The sequence below is a fragment of the Aplysia californica genome, unplaced genomic scaffold (assembly GCF_000002075.1).
Source record: "Aplysia californica isolate F4 #8 unplaced genomic scaffold, AplCal3.0 scaffold00315, whole genome shotgun sequence".
In the NCBI taxonomy this organism is placed as follows: Eukaryota; Metazoa; Mollusca; class Gastropoda; order Aplysiida; family Aplysiidae; genus Aplysia; species Aplysia californica.
In genome coordinates, this window is record NW_004797585.1 from 478042 (window position 1) to 495541 (window position 17500).

Genomic DNA, 17500 nt, shown 5'->3' on the forward strand with positions numbered 1-17500 from the left:
TGCCATGGACGTTTTCGGCTTCTTTGATGCCCTAAGGGTCTCAATAGATAAAGCAATTATGGTACGTCTCTTTGAGGTAATGAGAGAGGTTGGGGGCGGAGAGTCTTCTACGGAGGCAACCCTCACAGCCCTGTTACTACGGACCGAATGAAGTCTAACAGGGCATTTTTGTTAACCAGGTGAACGCTGAGCTTGGCAACTCTAAAGATGGCAAGTGCTGCGATTTCAGCAACATCAATTAAGCATGTTTGTGAAGAACACAACGGACCAACGCTTGGTCTTCCCCTTGGTGGAGACCTTATGAGCCATATGGTTCGTTGCATCCACTCCACCTTTTGTCGAATTGCAAAACAATACCACATCAGGCTTTGCTTTGTCTCCTTTAACTTTCTTGTCAGCATGCATGGATGAAAGCAAAGTAACGAATTTGTTTGGTTTGGTTTTGTAGGTTATAATGCTTGCTTTTGGGAGGAAGACAAAGCGGCTTGTGGGAAGAAGTTTCCTTTGCATAAGATCATCCCTGAGACTAGATGGAATAAAGGTCTTGTTTTTCCTGACTGTTCCAAAATGTGTCAAGCCGTTCTTCAAAAGGGTTTTGCAAAGCTTCAGATCAGTGAAATAATTGTCAAATGTGACATTTCTTATAGTCCAGAAGAATGGCTCCGAAAGTTTCAGAACCAAATTTGTACCATGGTCCTTTTCTGATAAGCGACCAGTTTTACCTGTGAAAGGAAACGCCTTCAATGGATAAGAAGTGCCAGTTTCACAGAGCCAGTAGATTTTGAGACCATATTGTTTGCTGGACATGGATATGCGGAACTTGATGCGACAACGAAAAGGGACCAGTTGTTCATCGACTGTCAGATAAGGACCAGGGTTGTAGTGCTTATAGACAAATGTTTCTCAAAAAGGTCCCACTTCTCACGGATAGGAGCCAGGGCATCTTTTGCTCTTCTTGTCGACCTGTCACTGTTAGTCTATCATCGAACCTAAGACAAGTCATAAGAGCTTCGAAACGCTGGTGACTGAAAAGCGATCTGACAAAGTTATTTCCCCAAATGTTGTTGAATATAATCTGCAAATCAGCCATCCCTTGTTTCAAAGAGCATAGTTCCAACAATGAGGCCACGGGAGCCTGTATTTGAACACTGTCTGTCTCTTTCCAACCGCCTCTTTTATTTTCATAGAGTCGCTCTCCCTCACTGTTTGTGTGTTCTACGATTTTTTCAATAACTTCTTCAACGAAAAACAGTTCAAAGGCATCGATAGTTGAATCAACACTCCATACAGTTACGAAAAACAGTTCAAAGGCCTCGGAAGGTGAATACTGTTATATACTTTATGGGTGTGCAAACATCCATGAGAGGGGAGGAAGAATTTGCCTATTTATGACGTCTGGGTGCCGAGGCACCCATGACAGTGGATTGCAGGTTTGATTTTTTTTTTCACTCAGTATAAAAAAACAACTGAATGTTACATAGATTTATTGACACCTGTCATGTATTTTACCCTTCTTGGGGCATATTTAGGACTATAAGCACGCACATAAAATACTTTAAACAAAAAGATTACTTGAAAATGTCCCTGCCCTGTGTGTGCAGGCACCCAGAACACGGGGAAAGGTTATGAAGAAGACACGATGCTTCGATCCTGCTTGCCAGGTGCAACCTGCGTTGAGAGGGATACAACATTTCCAGAAAACAGACGGTGATACTCAACTTTACTTACTTTTCACTTTTTTCTTCCGCTTGTACCCTGGAGTGTCGCGGGGAGACACAGGTGTCTGTCTGCAGCAAGTCGTGTGGCCTGTAGGAGGGACATCCCGTGATCTTTAAGGGTTCTGCCACAGATTCACTCCATCGTCGCCTTGGTCTTCCTCTGGCTCTCCATCCAGAATATTTAATGTTGTATGCTCTCAGAGCTGGATGGTTTGAGGGCATCCGCGTGAGGTGTCCGAACCACTTGACCCTTTGTTTTTCAATGTGTGGTAGGACTGGTGTTGCTCCCACGGTGTCCCTTATGACTTCATTTTTAATTGTGTCTCTTCTTGTTTTGTTGTTAGAAAAACGATGTTAGAAAAACCCTCCCTGTCCGGGAATCGAACTCATCATCTCTGTCTTCAAAGGCAGAAGCCAGTTCTTGACACCTTAAGTCCCAGCAGACAAGAAACGAAAAATGCTTCATTTAAAAATGAAATCATAGTGTTACTGTAAACAACAAAATAATATTGAACATAATCATATATTAACTCTAGACGTAGACATTAAGGACACAATAAATTGTTCGACCAACAGAAGACCAAAGGCAGCTGCGCAAAATTTGAACCATCATAAACAAATCAAAATCATGAATTAGCACATTTCATAGTAGACCTATGCATGTTGCTGCCTTTCGTTTTAAGCTTTAGATTACGAAAAGAGAATCGAAATTCTGTATGAATAACAAAGTTACCTAAAACAGCGCGTCTTTTTTAAATCAGAAAGTATGCATTCAAAGAGATAGGCAGCTGGTCAATATTGAAGCTTCAAGTTGATTCTTTGGAAAAGGAAGTAATGTAGCGTCCTTCTAGTAGGCCTACTAGACACAAAGGTAAATCTTTTCCAATGATGACCACACCGTATCCACAAGTAGTATAATTTTTTCATGTACCGATAATTACATGTAAGTTATTGTAAGTGTTTCATAACCCCACACAATTAGGTCATTCAGGAGGCGGCTGTTTCGACTAGGCCTGTCAGGGTTGAGTGGGGCGCATCCAAGCCAGCAGACAGTTTTAGTTGTTTTCTTTTAAGCTTTGGTAAGAGTTCTATGGCTTTTGCAACTCAAATAGGTCATACAAATGTGTCCTAGATTGGATGTGTTACAAAAAGTAGTATATGCAAAGAAAAGAAGGAGAAATAGGATAAAAGATGTTGGTCAGGAAAGAAGGAGCAATTAAGCCACACCAGAGCGCCCGCCGACCACCCGTGGGGACAGAGTTACTCGACGTAGATTTAAAAATCTTCTGCACTTGAGAGTTAGAGTCTAGTAGCCCACCACCAAGGAGGTTTTCCGGTCGGCCTGCTGTTGGCACATCGGGCTGACAGGAAACATTTCGAAAAACGGGCACACGATCTTTTTTTTTTTTTTTTTTTTTTTTTTTTTTTTTTTTTTGACAGGCACAGGTTCGAACCTCAGGCTTCAAAGTACTGGATAGCGCAAAAAAGGAGTATTGGATAGGATTAAATAAAGAGAATACTATCGACATAAAAAACGGTCATTTCGTGCTGCCGGGAGATAGATGGATGACGGTGAAAGATCAAGATAATTAAGCTTTCTTTTTAGGGCATCCGAACAAAGGAATTAAGCTTACTTGGAGAACCATGATCGCCGATGTCTGACGTAGATCTAATACTTGATGATGAGTGCTGGGAAAAGACCCCATGAGAGTCAAATGAAAACAAACACACGCACACATGAGAGGGGGGGGGGCTACCGTAGCCGAAAGGTTACGGTGTTCGTCTCTCACTCAATAGGTCCGGGTTCGAATCCGGACAGCCACGGAAAATGTTCCCCTTTCTCCTCCTTTCCTACTGTATAGCCTAACAATGTTCTGTCGTTTGCCTTCGTCTTCACTTTCTGCCCCCCCCCCCCCCCCCCCCCCCCCCCCCCCCCCCCTCACCTCCTTTGCGCTCTCCTGTCTGGGCTCCTGACTCTTTCGGCAGGCTTTCTACCGCTACTCCTTGGCCCCTTCTTACTGCTGTCTTTCAGCCACACCTCAGATCTTATAGTATGTAAGGTTTAACACTTAGTCTTCTCGGATACGGGCGAAAAATCTCCGGAGGTCCCTAAGTTGCGTACGTTAAAGATTCCTTATGTTGGCCCAAAATCAATAAGAGTAAATTTCGACCATCATCCGGGCAAAACTGAGAAATTCCTACCAACTGAAAATGTTTAAAGTGTCCCTCGTGCTCATATGACCTTCTGCAGTTGCGAGAGCCGTAAAACACTACACCCCCCCCCCTCCCCCCAATAAAAACAAAAACAAATTTAAAACGCACATGTCACATAAATATACACTTTTGAGGGAAGGTGTACTGTAAGTAAAAATATGAATGAGAAGCAGGCCATTGAATATTGCTTATTCCAAATTTGTGCATTGTGGGCTTCAGTTTTTGTTTAACCATTTGAAAACGCACGTTCAACAACATTTGAACTCGCGCTGGTTTGGGAAACGTAATTAAAAATTTATGGAAGCAGGAGCTTCATTCATTATTCCTACAGATTTTCCTATTCGGCTTTTAATATAAATTTTTTAATGCAAACCAAAACACACAAATTACAAAACATGTAAGTGCGTGTTTGTAATTTCTGCAATTAACTTCGAAATGTGCCCCAACATAGAATATAGCCTTTGGTCTGCTGTTGAAATTGAGCGCGCCCGCTACGTTTCTATAGAGTTATAAACAGAAACGACGAAACACCCGTAACACGGAAGTACCTCTCCTGTTATAGAAGTGAAAAAACTTATGTTTACAAATGCGAAAACTAAAAGCCCCGAAACGAAATCTTGAAAATGCCAAATCATAGCCTTGTTCGTCAATAATATTATCGAGCTTTTACGCGTACACACATCCAGATCTCTGAACATGGCCACTAGCAATTCTGCACAAGATGAAAATGGTAATAATTGGTTTATCTTTAGATGCAGTGTAGACTACATTCAGATTCACTTTTGTAATCTTGATCATAATCATACTATTGTATCATGCATGGCAATCAGAGAATACAAGAACTTGACTGTTAACTTACCGACAGTGACAGAGTTTGAGTTTCTATTGCTTCACACTGTAGGCCTACATAGAAATCTTGATCTAGAATCAAAATCTAGATCTAGATCTAGATATATCTAGATCTAGATCTACTGGAACAAGGCCTACATCTAGATACATGATGACTTAATTCAAGTGCCTAAAGGCTAAAGGCTAATTGCCCTAATTGAAACGCTGCGTTTCGATTAGCCCCGCAATGCAAAGTAATAAAACACTGCATGTTGATTAGCTCTTTGAAACAAGGGATGGTTGATTTGCACACCAAAGTCCAGATCACGTGTGATTTCTGGTCAGCCGGCAAACTCAACTTGTTGAACTGCATGTTGCAAGTTGATGTGATGTTCAGACGATGGCTGAACCTTTACTGAAAGTTGGAGATGAATTCCCCTGTTGGGATGACTTTTTTATAGATACAGAATCTACCGATCAGCATTTTTTTAAGATTGGGAATGAAACAGTGACTCAAGCCAACAAGTAAACTCTTTATCTCCGGCAAGAACAATCTAAGTTGGAAGAGACATGCGTACACAAAATCAAAATGTTCTAAAAAAAAGGTGGAAATAATGCTAAGTGACCATACCATCCACTGACATCGGAATTTCAATTACCGATCCTCAGTAAAGGATACATTTCTTTTTAAAAAAGCAAGAACAGACAGTTGTAGAAAACCTGGATCCTTTTTATGCAAGTTTGAGATGCACTCCTTGTATCACATCCATACAAGTCTTCACGTAGAGTTGAAGACTGAGTGGTTGGTGGGTGCTCTGGTGTGGTTTTCTCCTTCTTTTCTATTTCGATGAAACATCTATCGTCCTTATAAATCTCCCCTCCTTGTATTTTGTGTTTGTTACTCTCTTGTTAACACCTCTAATCTTCGGCACATATGACCTTATTGTGTTGCAAGTGCCGTAAAAGTCTTACTAAAACAAAATAGAGTTGAAGATCCTCAGCTTAGCTCCTAATCTGGTCCTCCAAATCCTATTCGAAGATATGAAAGCACAAGTTTAGTTCCTAATCTGGTCCTCCAAATCCTGTTCGAAGATATGAAAGCAGCCTGTGCGTTTCTCATGCAGGGTTTTATTTCAGCTCCTGTTCCTCCCTCTCTGTTGCACTGTTTGACTTTTTTATGTTATATAGAATTTCTGTTGTTGAAATAAGATGACATTGATGACATTACATTTTCTCTTACTTTGAGCAGCTCTGGTTGAGAGAGTGTTCTTGCGCATTGGGTCTGCTGAAACAGACGAACAGCTTCAAACAGCGTTAGCAAAGTTTTTGGCACCACTTATTTTGAAGCTGAACAGCAAGGATGAAGGAGTACGATCAAAGGTACTTTTTGTTCCTTAATCTGTATAATTTTTTTTAAACTGCGCATGTGTTGACTTATTTGCTTCTATAATTTATGAACAGAGAATGGTTCATATGTGGGCTTAAATCATCATCAGTCTTTAAGTGTTCATTTCGTTTTTATACTTTATGCTATACACAATCCAAATTTTCTTTATCTTATTTTTGTTTCAATACATAATAAATTTGAGTGGATTTATTAGTATTCTTACTTACTTTAAGAAATATTTATGCTTCATACAAATACTTCTGCTGTTGCTGCTGTTTTACAAGAGCCTAACTTGAATAGGACTGTCACTGAAGAGTTTAATTAACAAAATTACAAAAATTAGCTGTATCTATCTTCATGCTAATTATCTAGTTCAGTTACGCTTAAAATAAGGAGATGTTTACTCTTAATACAAGTACATTTTGCTAATTGCTATTCAACAGAAGCTCACTGAACAGTTAATTTGAAGCGTAAAATCAAAACAATGTCAGTCAGTAATAACATTGTTCTGGTTTGTGTTATTTCTTATCTTACAATGTTTTGTTATAAAATCCAACAGGTTTTGAAGTTACTTGCTCATATCAAGACGCGTCTGAAAAGCCGAGGCAAAGTTTTGCTACCACTTGATGCTTTGCTGACGCAGTTTCAAGATCCTCAAGCTACGCCTTTCATCACGGTGTGTCTTGAGAACACTGTCTCATCTTATGTTGTTTTATTCTTGATGTAATAATTATGATTTTTGTGCTAATCACATACCATGGAGCTCAAGAAATGAACAAAAAAAAGATTGAATTGTGTTCGATCCCTGTTCTTTTAAGCAAACGAGTTTTTAACATGGAATGGGTGCTAGTATTTTTGTTTCAACGTCCCTCTTAGAACCCGGGCCCAGGTAACCATGTATAATTTTCTTATTGCTAGATAAGCCTTATAACATCTTGCCTTTCAAATGTGCATACTGAGGTTATGGTTTCAGCTTCTTATAGAACTGTTAGCTGGAGGGAAAAATTTGCTGAATTGGGACTGAATTATTGAATATTGAGGATGCTCATTGTTTATGTGGGTAAAGATACCTTTCCTATCAAATATCTACTGTCCTTATATCTCCTCCTTCTTTTCTTTTTATGTTACTCTCTAGTGATACCTCTAATCTTCAGCTTTTATATGATTTAATTGCGTTGAAAGTGCCATAAAACTCCCATTAAAACGGAAGTAACCCTTTGGTGGTATGGTTTGTTTTGTTTGTTTCAGAACTTCACAATTCTCTTCATCAAATTGGGCTTTCCCAGAGTTGACCCAGAGAAGCAAGCACAACTAGTCCCTTTGCTAATCAACTGCTTAGAGGGTCGTTCAACAAACCATCAGGACAGGTAAGTTGTGGGTGGTTGGCAGGTGCTCTGGTGAGGTTTTCCTCCTTCTTTCCTTTCCAACATCTATCATCCTTATTTCTTTCTCCTGCTTCTTTTCTATGGATGTTACTCTGTTGTAACATCTCAAATCTTCGGCACTCATATGACCTATTTGTGTTGGAAGTTCTTTAAATCTCTTAGTTTAACTAAACTAAGAAGTGATAATTATACCTGTGTCTGTGGTGTAGTGGTCAGACTTTTAACTGTAGCACGGAGAAGACTTGAGGTCAGTGAGAATCATCATGTGGATGTATGCTTGGTACAATTAACCAAAAACAAATAATTTTTTTAAAGATTTTGTCAGTCCACATACCTCTAATTTTGTTTTTAAAGATGATTTTCATCCTGTTTTGTCATTCCAATTTCCAGTAATTATTTTTCCCACTTTTTAAAAAAATCTTCTGTGTTCTAGTCTGTTACAGTTGTTGATTCAAGCACTCCAGTATGTCCAGATGCCCAAAACAGAGGCTGAGTGCCGGGCAAGATTTCCTTTGAAGGATAGACCCGTTCTGAAAACTGTGCTGCTTGATTACTTCATGGATGTGCTTCTGCTGCCGTACAAGTGAGTGTTGGTTTTGTTTGTTAAGATATTACATACACGTGTTTGTTGGTGATTTAGGGTCAAATTATAAAATTAACCCTGTTTAAGGATTAGTAAAATTCAGCCACTTCTGTTCCTAAAAAAAAAAAAAGAAAGAAAGATGAAATTTAGAAATGTCTTATAACTGTCATAATTTGCTTTTGAAAATGTGAAAATAGTCAAGCAATTGGCAAATTTTAACAACAAACTGGCTTTTTTTTCTCAAAATAATGTTTTATTGGAGTTTATTGACTACTACATTTTTATTCTTCATCCTATTTGTATGAAACTTTCAGGAAACCTTCACTGCACATAGTTTTGCATTATGTTACAACACTATGTTGCATTCAGAAGAAAATGAGAATATCTTGTAAATAATAGGTAGGCCTAACCAAAGTTTTGTTACATACTACATGAAATTCCAAAAACATTTGGCCTTTGAAACACGTCTTAAAATGGTACTGTATGGAAGTTTGTAATAAGAACAGGTGTACTCTCACCAAATTTGGATAAATTTGGTCTAGAAATAAAAAAACAGCTCTAGGGATATATTTCACTTTTTTTTTTCCAAGATGGCTACAATTTCCATAGCAACCATAGCAAGCAGGCATGCAATAGAGGGCTTTTCTATTAAATTTCTTAAAATTTTGTCTATTACTGTAGCAGTTTTCACAATCCTAGAGACAAGATTTTATGTCTTCTTTCCCAGCTCCCACATGTCAGCAATACCAGCAAGTGATGGAGGAGCCTCCCAGCCGCCACCTGTAGCCACACCACCTGGCCTCAGTCCGGCTGCCTTTAAGGTATTCTAAACCAGCACTGTCAAGTTAGTTAACACTTTTGTTTGCTTTTGTTGTTTTGATTGTTTTAAATCTTAGGGAAGTCTGTTTTTATGTCGGAAAATATATATACATTCTCTGTTTTCTATTATTGCTCCTTACAGACTTGCCGATGCTGAAGAGAAATTATGAACTTTCAAGACTGAATAATGTGAATAATAATGTGAATGAAGCCCATAGGTCGAATGGAAACATCTTTTACTGCTTGTGTACTTTAAAAAGCTTGAATATATTGAATATGGAAAAGTGTGTGAGAAGGGTTAAGATGAGGGTTACTTGGCCAATGCCCACCCTTTTGACCGGCCATGTGAGTAGAGTCTGTTTTTTTTGTTTTGAAAAATTAGCAGCCATGAATGTCCCTGATCAAGTTCAGGATGCCAAATGTTGAGGAACTTTGTAGATATAATAAATACCTTCTAAGACATATGAAGATTAAAAAACTATCTTATAACATTGAGGTATCGGTGTCCTCAATGGTCATTGCTGAAAGCATTAGGGAAAGAGTAGGAATAGATAAATGCCTCATTTTTTTTATTATAGAAAGGAGGCAAACCAAGAGTAATTTACTTGAACAGATGGGTGGTGGGGAAAAGACGGAAAATGGAGGGGTTTTTTTTTAGAGTACTGGAATAGAGAAACTAGTGGCGAACCATGATTGACAATATCTGGATCAGATCTGGCTCTTAAAGAAAAAGAAGCAGGGTGTATGGATTATTTGCTTTCCTGTACAAGGTGTCATGTTAACACATTTATGGTGGTGTTTGCAGTGTTTTTCAATTGGATTTGTTTTCTGTGGTGAAGCTTTACCATGTGCTAGACGCAGATGAAAGAGAGAAATATCGGTGTAGAATTGACAGGGCAGTTTTTCCTTGAGAACAATACATTTTTTAAAGAAAGCTTTGTCAAATAAAAAAGCTGTGAAGAGGTATATCAATAGTGCTCTACTCTGACTGTACCGGAAAGAAATTGGCCTCACTTTTGTGTTTTCTCTCATTGTTTTAAAAAGATGTGGGTTTTTGATGTTCTTTTGCTCATCAAATAATTTATAAGCGGTTATTCCATGATTAGAGCATACCACCGTCAGTAGGTGACTTGTCTTCTTTGAATGTGAAGAGGAAGACAGAGAGAGATACAGTCTTTGTAAAAACAATAGTAGGTTATGGAGGAGGGCTTTCTTCTTTCCTTCTCCTTCGTTCTCACACTTTTACTTAATTTTTTCACATAGCGACTGACAGCCGAGAACCCCATGATGCCAGAAGAGCTAGAAAAAGTCAAGCTGAGCGTTATCCGTTTCATGGGCTCTGGCCTTGTGGAGGAGGAAGAGGCAGCCTGTCACTTTGTGGTGGCTTCTTCAGATACTCGCCACAGGTACGCCAGATTTGCCACAGACTTTTTTTTTTTTTTGAAATTGTAAATGATAGAAGAAAATCTGGATAAGTATGTTTTTCAAGAGAATCCAAGGGGAGAAATGAGTGGAATACCATGACCACATAAAAATGGACCTTGTAACAAATGTGTTACAGTGTAAAATAGAAGCAAAGGGAAATAAAGGAAGACCTCTTTATCACATATTGAAAACGTAAAATTTGACAGTGGTCTCCAACTTTATGAAGTAATTCATCAGAGCAGAGATCAGAAAGTGGTTTATATCAGACAGATGGATGTCCTTGGCAAGGTCATTATAATGAAGAAAAGATGCAAGAGATGAAGTTAAAATTGGTCATTTGTATAGGTGACTGTTAGAGCAGGTAAGACTATTCTTGCCTCTGGAGGATAAGACGTTGAGACAAATTGTGGAGGCTGCTTTTTTTTGTTGTTGTGTGCTCAATGCATGATGTAAAAGATATGTTGTTTCTTGAAGATTCTAACAACAAAGATTATATATGTCCACCTGTTTTGTTTTGTTTCAGTGTGGCCACTTCAGCTGACATGGAACTGAAAAAAATCATTGGGTAAGTCTTCAGCTCATTTTGAGACTCAGGTGAAAGAAGACGAGTGAATTTGATACTCTGAGCTGGTGTACTTTTCAAAGTGGAAGAAGTGCTTACTGCATCTGCTGTCAGAATCACAACACTCAAGAAATTCACTTTTGGTGTTTCAGGCAAAACCTGTCTTACACACACACACATAAGCACATGCACACACACACACACACACACACACACACACACACACACACACACACACACACACACACACACACACACACACACACACACACACACACACACACACACACTGAGTGACTATTATGTAGGAAATTACAATAGGTAAACATGCATTACAATTTGTAAACTTACATAACAATACTGTCAAAGAAGGACAAAAGAAAGATTAATATTTCTCACTTTACTTAAACTTTGGTCAATGGGACGTACTGTCTCAATTCATCTCCAAATCATTGCAGTTATTAGAATGCTGTGCAGTAATCTGCTTGCACTATGGAGTTGGTGAAGACAAATATTTATTTTGAAGCCAGGAGTTTTGTGTAAGTTGGAAATACTAAAGTCTATACTGAATTACAAAACTATGCCTTCTGAATTTTTCAGATATGGACTGTATAGCTTGGCAAAAATGTTCATACTTTATTGTTAGTTATTTAGTTGAGTTATAAAGATGATTTCTTTTAAGTTTTAAGAGAAGAGTATAGTCATGCATTTTTCTGTCTTGTAGGAGTGTGAACTGGAATTCTAAGGACATCCTGACAAAACTTTTCACAATTTTCCAAGGCACTGTCGTGGTCAAGGGACAGGTAGGTGTTTCATGTTTGTTGGTGTATTACCTGTATTACTTGTATTACCTGTCCTGGGCAACAACGTCATTGCACACCGGACTGGTCCCTAAGAAAAGAAAATAATGAGAAATAAATGATTTTATTTGTTGGTGTACTTCCCACAACTCAAAGCTTAACTTTTTCCCATTCAACCCATGGGTGGTTGGAAGGCGCAGCTGGTAGGTCCTACTTCTTGTCTTTCCCTCTGTTGTTACTGTCTGTCAGTCTTGCTTTTTCCCTGCACTAAATGACCTTTAGCAGTTGCGAGCGCCGTAAAACCTTATACTATACATACATACAAATGACCTTTATCAGGCCGATATGCTTCTGTTTACTCAAACAAACTGTTCAACTTGGCAAAACCGAAACCAAGTAAAAATAAAAAATGCAACAATTGACCAAAATCAGCAAGTAAAAAATGAAACGCTTGCGATCAACTCACTTGAGCTAGTAGGTGGTTTCTCCCCAGGATTGTCTCATTGTTAGGCTTGGGTAGGTTTAAGAATACAGTCAAGACTGTCCAATTTGGCCTCCCATTGTTAAGGAGAAAAGCAATTGTCTCAGACAGATGGATGTCTTGGACAGTGTCATGGTGATGATATAGAAAAAAAACCCTGCAAGTGGTGAAGTGGGAAGTGGCCATATATTCATAATATGTTTATCTTGGACAGGTGGCCATCGGAGCTGTTGGGACTGTATTTTGTTTTTCTCTGTGAGTTAATTATGCTTTTGTCCTTTTGCATGTCTACCCTCTTTAACAATTTACCAATCTTTTACAAAAATTGCTGAAATAAAGATTTTGAGATGTTTGTTTTACTGTTTTTGTTAAATTCTGTACAGCACTTAATTGTTAACATTTCTGCCCCTGTTGTTATTCATTAAAAAAAATAATTGACTAATAAAAAGGCCAAGATGTTGGTTTTGATAGAGGATCCTGACAGAGAGATGAGGAGCAAACTACTATTGCCAGTGTCATTGTCAGGGCTGGCGCTTGAGGAAGGAGAACATTTTTTCAGTTTTAAGGGGAGGATAGATCAAGTGGACTCATCTTACTTCTTTCTTATGATTCTTCTAGTCTCTTTTCTAGGTTTTTACATCTGTATTTTCCAAGGCTTCTTATTTACATGTTCAATGAGATATTTTAATTTCCTCAGGCTACAGTCAAACCAGAAGCACGTCGCACTCCTGTGAACCCAAGGATTCGCTTGAAGATTTTTCCACTCTTTTTGAAAGCCAGGGAAGCGAGTAACATGTTTCCCTCATGTCTCCAGGTTAGTTTGTGTGTGGAATGTGGTGTGGCTAACATTATCCCTTTTACAGCCTATCCAGTAAGCCAAGACATCTCTCCTTATTATGAGGGGAAAATGAAAATGGTTTGTCTCCAAAACAGGTTTCTGTGGTGTAATGGTTGAGCTCTTTGTCATTGCGTGTAGTAAAAATGAGTTTGATTGTGTCATTATTGTTTCAATCTTATGTCAATAAGCTTTTCTTTACTGAAAATTGACATTGTGCATGGGTGATTAGTGGTGTGGTTTGCTCTTTCTTTGCTATCAAACATCTTTCATCCTTTTCTCTTCCCCCCCCCCCCCCTTTTTTTTTTGTTGTTGTTGTAAGTTACCGTCTTGTAACACTTCTAATCTTTGGAACTTATTTGTCCTTTTGTGGTACAAGTGCTGTACAACTCTTACTCAAACGTGCAATCACAAATGTGTCATTTGATTTTGGTTTACAGGTCGTTTTTGATTGTCTGTTTGGAGCTACGCCCAATGCAAAGCTGCGTGTCATGGCAGTGGAGTTTGTTCATCACATGTGTCTGAAGTGAGATTTTAAAAAATCAATCTTTCGTACAACTTTGGCGTGCACCCTCAAATTTTGGATATGCCCTGATAGGCAGGGCTGAAGTAGCCGGCTTCATAATTTGTCTTTATTGTGTCAATAGGCACTTAAAACATTTACAAATAAACTTCTAAATCAGTATGTTGTATGCTTTTACTAAGGCTTAATTTGATGCTTTTTTCTGGGAATTTCAGTATTGATGTGATACTACTTTGTTGTTTTGTTGGAAATACTTGATTGGTCCGCATGCACCCATGTTTGTCCTGTCTATTGTCCCTGTTTCTTCTCCTTCTTTTCTTTGTATGTTACTATGTAGTAGAACTTCAAATCTTCAACACTTATACTATCTCTTTGTTATGTTAATTCTGTAAAACTCTTACTAAAACTTAACAGCAGTTTTGCATTGAAAGAATGGAGTCAGAAATAAATTTCATTGTCATTGTCATTTCAATATGTTTTTTTAATGCCTGCAATAAGCTTTTGATTTGTGTCTTCTATTTTTCTCTCTCTAGAACCCCATTTTTATTTTATATTAACTGATTAAATGATGGGTGGCGTGAGAAGACCAGTTTATTTATTTTTTTCTTTCTTTGGTTCACTTTCAGTTGTGAAGAAACAACGTTCTCAACATTTGACATGATTCTTTTGAATGGAATGTTGAAGCTTATCAAAGAGTCAAAAGAGGTGAGTTTGCTCAGACCTTTTTTTCTTAAAGAATATTCAGTACGTTTCATTGTGTGAATGTCAACTTCATTTTAGAGCAGGCATGGGCAAAGCACGGCCTTGGGTCATATCAGATCTGCAAGGAGCAATTTCAGTTTGGCCTTGAGTCAACACAATGATTAAGGAATGTGGCTTGCAGTGAGTTAATAATTAATAAAATCAAAATGCCCATCCTAAAAAAAAAATCAAAATCAATAGTTTTTGGTCCGGCTGGAAGTAATAGATTTTGTCTCATAAAATGCCCTTGCGTGACATATGCCATAGTGTCAATTTTGAGAGCTTAAATATTTCAGCAGATTTCATCAATTTTATTTTTGCTTTGGCCCACGAGATTTTTGGAATCGCTTAAACCGACCTGCGACTTGGACACACTTGCCCCTTCCTGCTTTAGAAGAAGGACGGTTAGATGTTATTATAATCTTGTGTTTGTCATTCTCTGCCGTCTTATCTTTCCTTGTTTCAGGATACTAACTGGCCAAAACTGAATGGTTAGTTGATACTGTTGAGATTGGGATGAAGCATCTAATTCCCTGAGAAAATGTTGTTAAGTGGTGTGGTTGTAAATGAATGTATGTGCGCTTGTGATTTCCCCGAAATTTCAGGAATGTTGACTCTTCAGCTCTTTGGTTAATCACATCTGTTGATGTTGTCGAGCACAGATGGGCCAGCTCCCAGGAAGTCTGTGTTACAGGAGAGACCAAAAATTGTTTGATTGAGCTGTTAAAAACTATTTCAGCTCAGATTTCATGTCAATGTTTCTTGTATTTCTATTTGTTGAATTTCTGTAGCAACCAGTGTGGTTTGCTCCATATTTCCTATCAAACATTTAGCGTCCTTATCTCTCCTCCTTCTTTTCTTTGTATGTTACTCTGTAGTGACATCTCTAATCTTCGACTTTTATATGAAATATTTGTGTTACGAGTGCTGTAAAACTCTTATTAAAACTTAAGAACCATTTATTGAGATGATGTATTTAAAAATGATGACGTTTCTTGCAGAACCAGAAAATAGGCAAGCACATTTTGTACAAGGCAAGTTGTAGCATGGGTCTATCTTGAGTGTACCATGACACCCGTCCCCATAGGTGCATGGGTCTCGGGTGTTCCAGGCCTATCATTTCATCCACCTTGTGCTGGAAGATATATATACATATGTATAAATATAGTTTAGTTTCAGGAAGAGGTGTATTCATGTAGTTTTTTTACACACACCATATATATAAATATGTTTCCGTGTTCCTCCTGGTTACATTATTCCGGATGTAACAAGTCAAGTTATGGTGACCACATCAAGTCCCTTTTTGTTTCCTTTACTTTGTGCTGGGAGCCCCGTTGTAACCCCATTGTTGCCACATCATGAGGGTTGACAGATTTGGCCCATTTAGCCCACTTTATTCACTGCGTCCACTTTTTGTTTCTTTTGCCCTGCGCTGGTGGCCCCGTTGTTGCCCTATCATGAGTGTTAAACGTTTTCGCCCATTGTGTTCATTGTGTCTTCTTTTTGCTTCCTTTACCATGTTACCGGCAGTCCCAACGTGCCGGTTGCCAGATTTGGCCTATGTTTTCCTGTGTTGTTTGTTTGTCGTCTTTTTCCAGTCCTGAAATATCCTAACTCTTGTAATTATTTCCCTTTCCTTTTGATTTTCCTTCCCTCTTTTTTTCCCAGATTTGGAAAGATGTCAATTGTCAAAACATCTATTCATGTTCATATTATGCATCCAAGCACACACACATAGATGTACACATACTCACACAGACATGTGCTCACATACACATGTGATCACATACACAGATGTGTGCGCGTGCAGTTGCCAAACTTCGCAGAGTTATGAAGTTATTGATCTCTGATAAGTATTTCAATATTTTGAAATTTTGTGCTTTAGAAATTGTTTTGGTCTACTCCATCAATAGTGGCCAGTGCTTCTGTTCACAGTGACAAGTTTTTATAGCTTCCAGTCTCTTTCTTCTGTTGTGTCCTTAGGTATCTAAGAAATGTATTGTGGTTCCTGAGCAATACATATTTTGTTAAATTTTTTTCTGTCTGTGTATGGTGGTCACAGTATCAGTATATTTAGTATCAATAAGAATGTTTGGTGCGTTTTGGTCAAAATATGATAAGTGTCAAAAAGAAATGTCAGTATATTTTGGTCAAAATATGCTGAGTATCAATAATATAATGTTGGTGTATTATGGTCAAAATATGATTAGTTTTGATAAGAAATGTTGTTTGAGTTCAGAGATTTTTCTTTTTTGTAATGATTGGGCTCTTTGTGGTTACACCCAGATGATAATTGGATTCCCGCATGGGGGAAATTTGTTTTATTGAGTATCTTCGTCTGTCTACAGGGGTGCTATATTCCTCTCAACCTGCTTCAGGCCTTGAGTCAAAGCAGCCGGTCACCTGATTAATCTAGAATGTGTTAATGGAGGCAGAATACTTGAGCAGGTCAGGTGGTTGGAGGAGACCACTAGTTGATCCTGCTTCTTTTCTTTCCCTCTGTTGTTTCTGTCTGCCTGTCTTACTCCTCCCCCCCACCCCTCCACCCACCCTATCTCTCCCCACTATCCTTCCCCTGCTTGACCCTCTCCCCCCTCCCTGTCCCTCCTCCTCTTTATTTCCTCCCCCAAACGCAATGATCATCATGGTACTGATGTGCTACTCTTTACAAACAAATGCCCAGATAGACAATGGGTAAAACTTTTATTTTACATTCAGACTTCAGAAGGATTACAATGTGTAGGTATCAAGAGAAAAATGCTTCCAGCTGATTGTCTCAAGAGAAAGAAACTAAGTTACTTAGCTCATCCTGTTCAATGGTAGCATCACTTCATCAAGGTTACAGCTCATCTTAGCTGCTCCTGGCTCCTGTCATTGAATTATATGTTTGCCGTTAGATTGGCATGCTTAGGCGGCATGTAACACCATCTATATTGCTGCGAGCATCGTTTTAATATGATTCGAGGATAGTCATATAATTTTCGTTTCTTATTATTCTAACAAGTATTGTACTACTTTTTGGTTAGAACCAATCTTTTGGTGGGAGTTTGTGGGGTGCCACTGATAGGTCAGCTGATGACCTTAAACAACGAGTTGCGATGTACAGGTTATAATCAGATTTATTCGATATAATAGCGCATTATTATTTAAGCATTTGGGACGTACTCTTAGATTACTTTTCAAAAGAATCAACAACAGG

The 17500-nt window shown here is 38.5% G+C and overlaps 1 protein-coding gene across 1 annotated transcript in view; it reads left to right on the forward strand.

Moving 5' to 3' along the window:
* Positions 1-4519: 4519 nt before the first annotated feature.
* Positions 4520-17500, forward strand: part of LOC101853864 (proteasome adapter and scaffold protein ECM29) — a 55807-nt gene continuing 42826 nt past the window's right edge. The window contains exons 1-12 of the mRNA XM_005102161.3: positions 4520-4662; positions 6010-6140; positions 6707-6823; positions 7396-7514; positions 7966-8115; positions 8843-8936; positions 10198-10340; positions 10883-10924; positions 11646-11724; positions 12900-13016; positions 13478-13563; positions 14187-14265. Coding sequence (XP_005102218.1) covers positions 4629-4662; positions 6010-6140; positions 6707-6823; positions 7396-7514; positions 7966-8115; positions 8843-8936; positions 10198-10340; positions 10883-10924; positions 11646-11724; positions 12900-13016; positions 13478-13563; positions 14187-14265 — 1191 coding nt within the window. The 5' untranslated portion in view covers positions 4520-4628. The remainder of the gene's footprint in view (positions 4663-6009; positions 6141-6706; positions 6824-7395; positions 7515-7965; positions 8116-8842; positions 8937-10197; positions 10341-10882; positions 10925-11645; positions 11725-12899; positions 13017-13477; positions 13564-14186; positions 14266-17500) is intronic.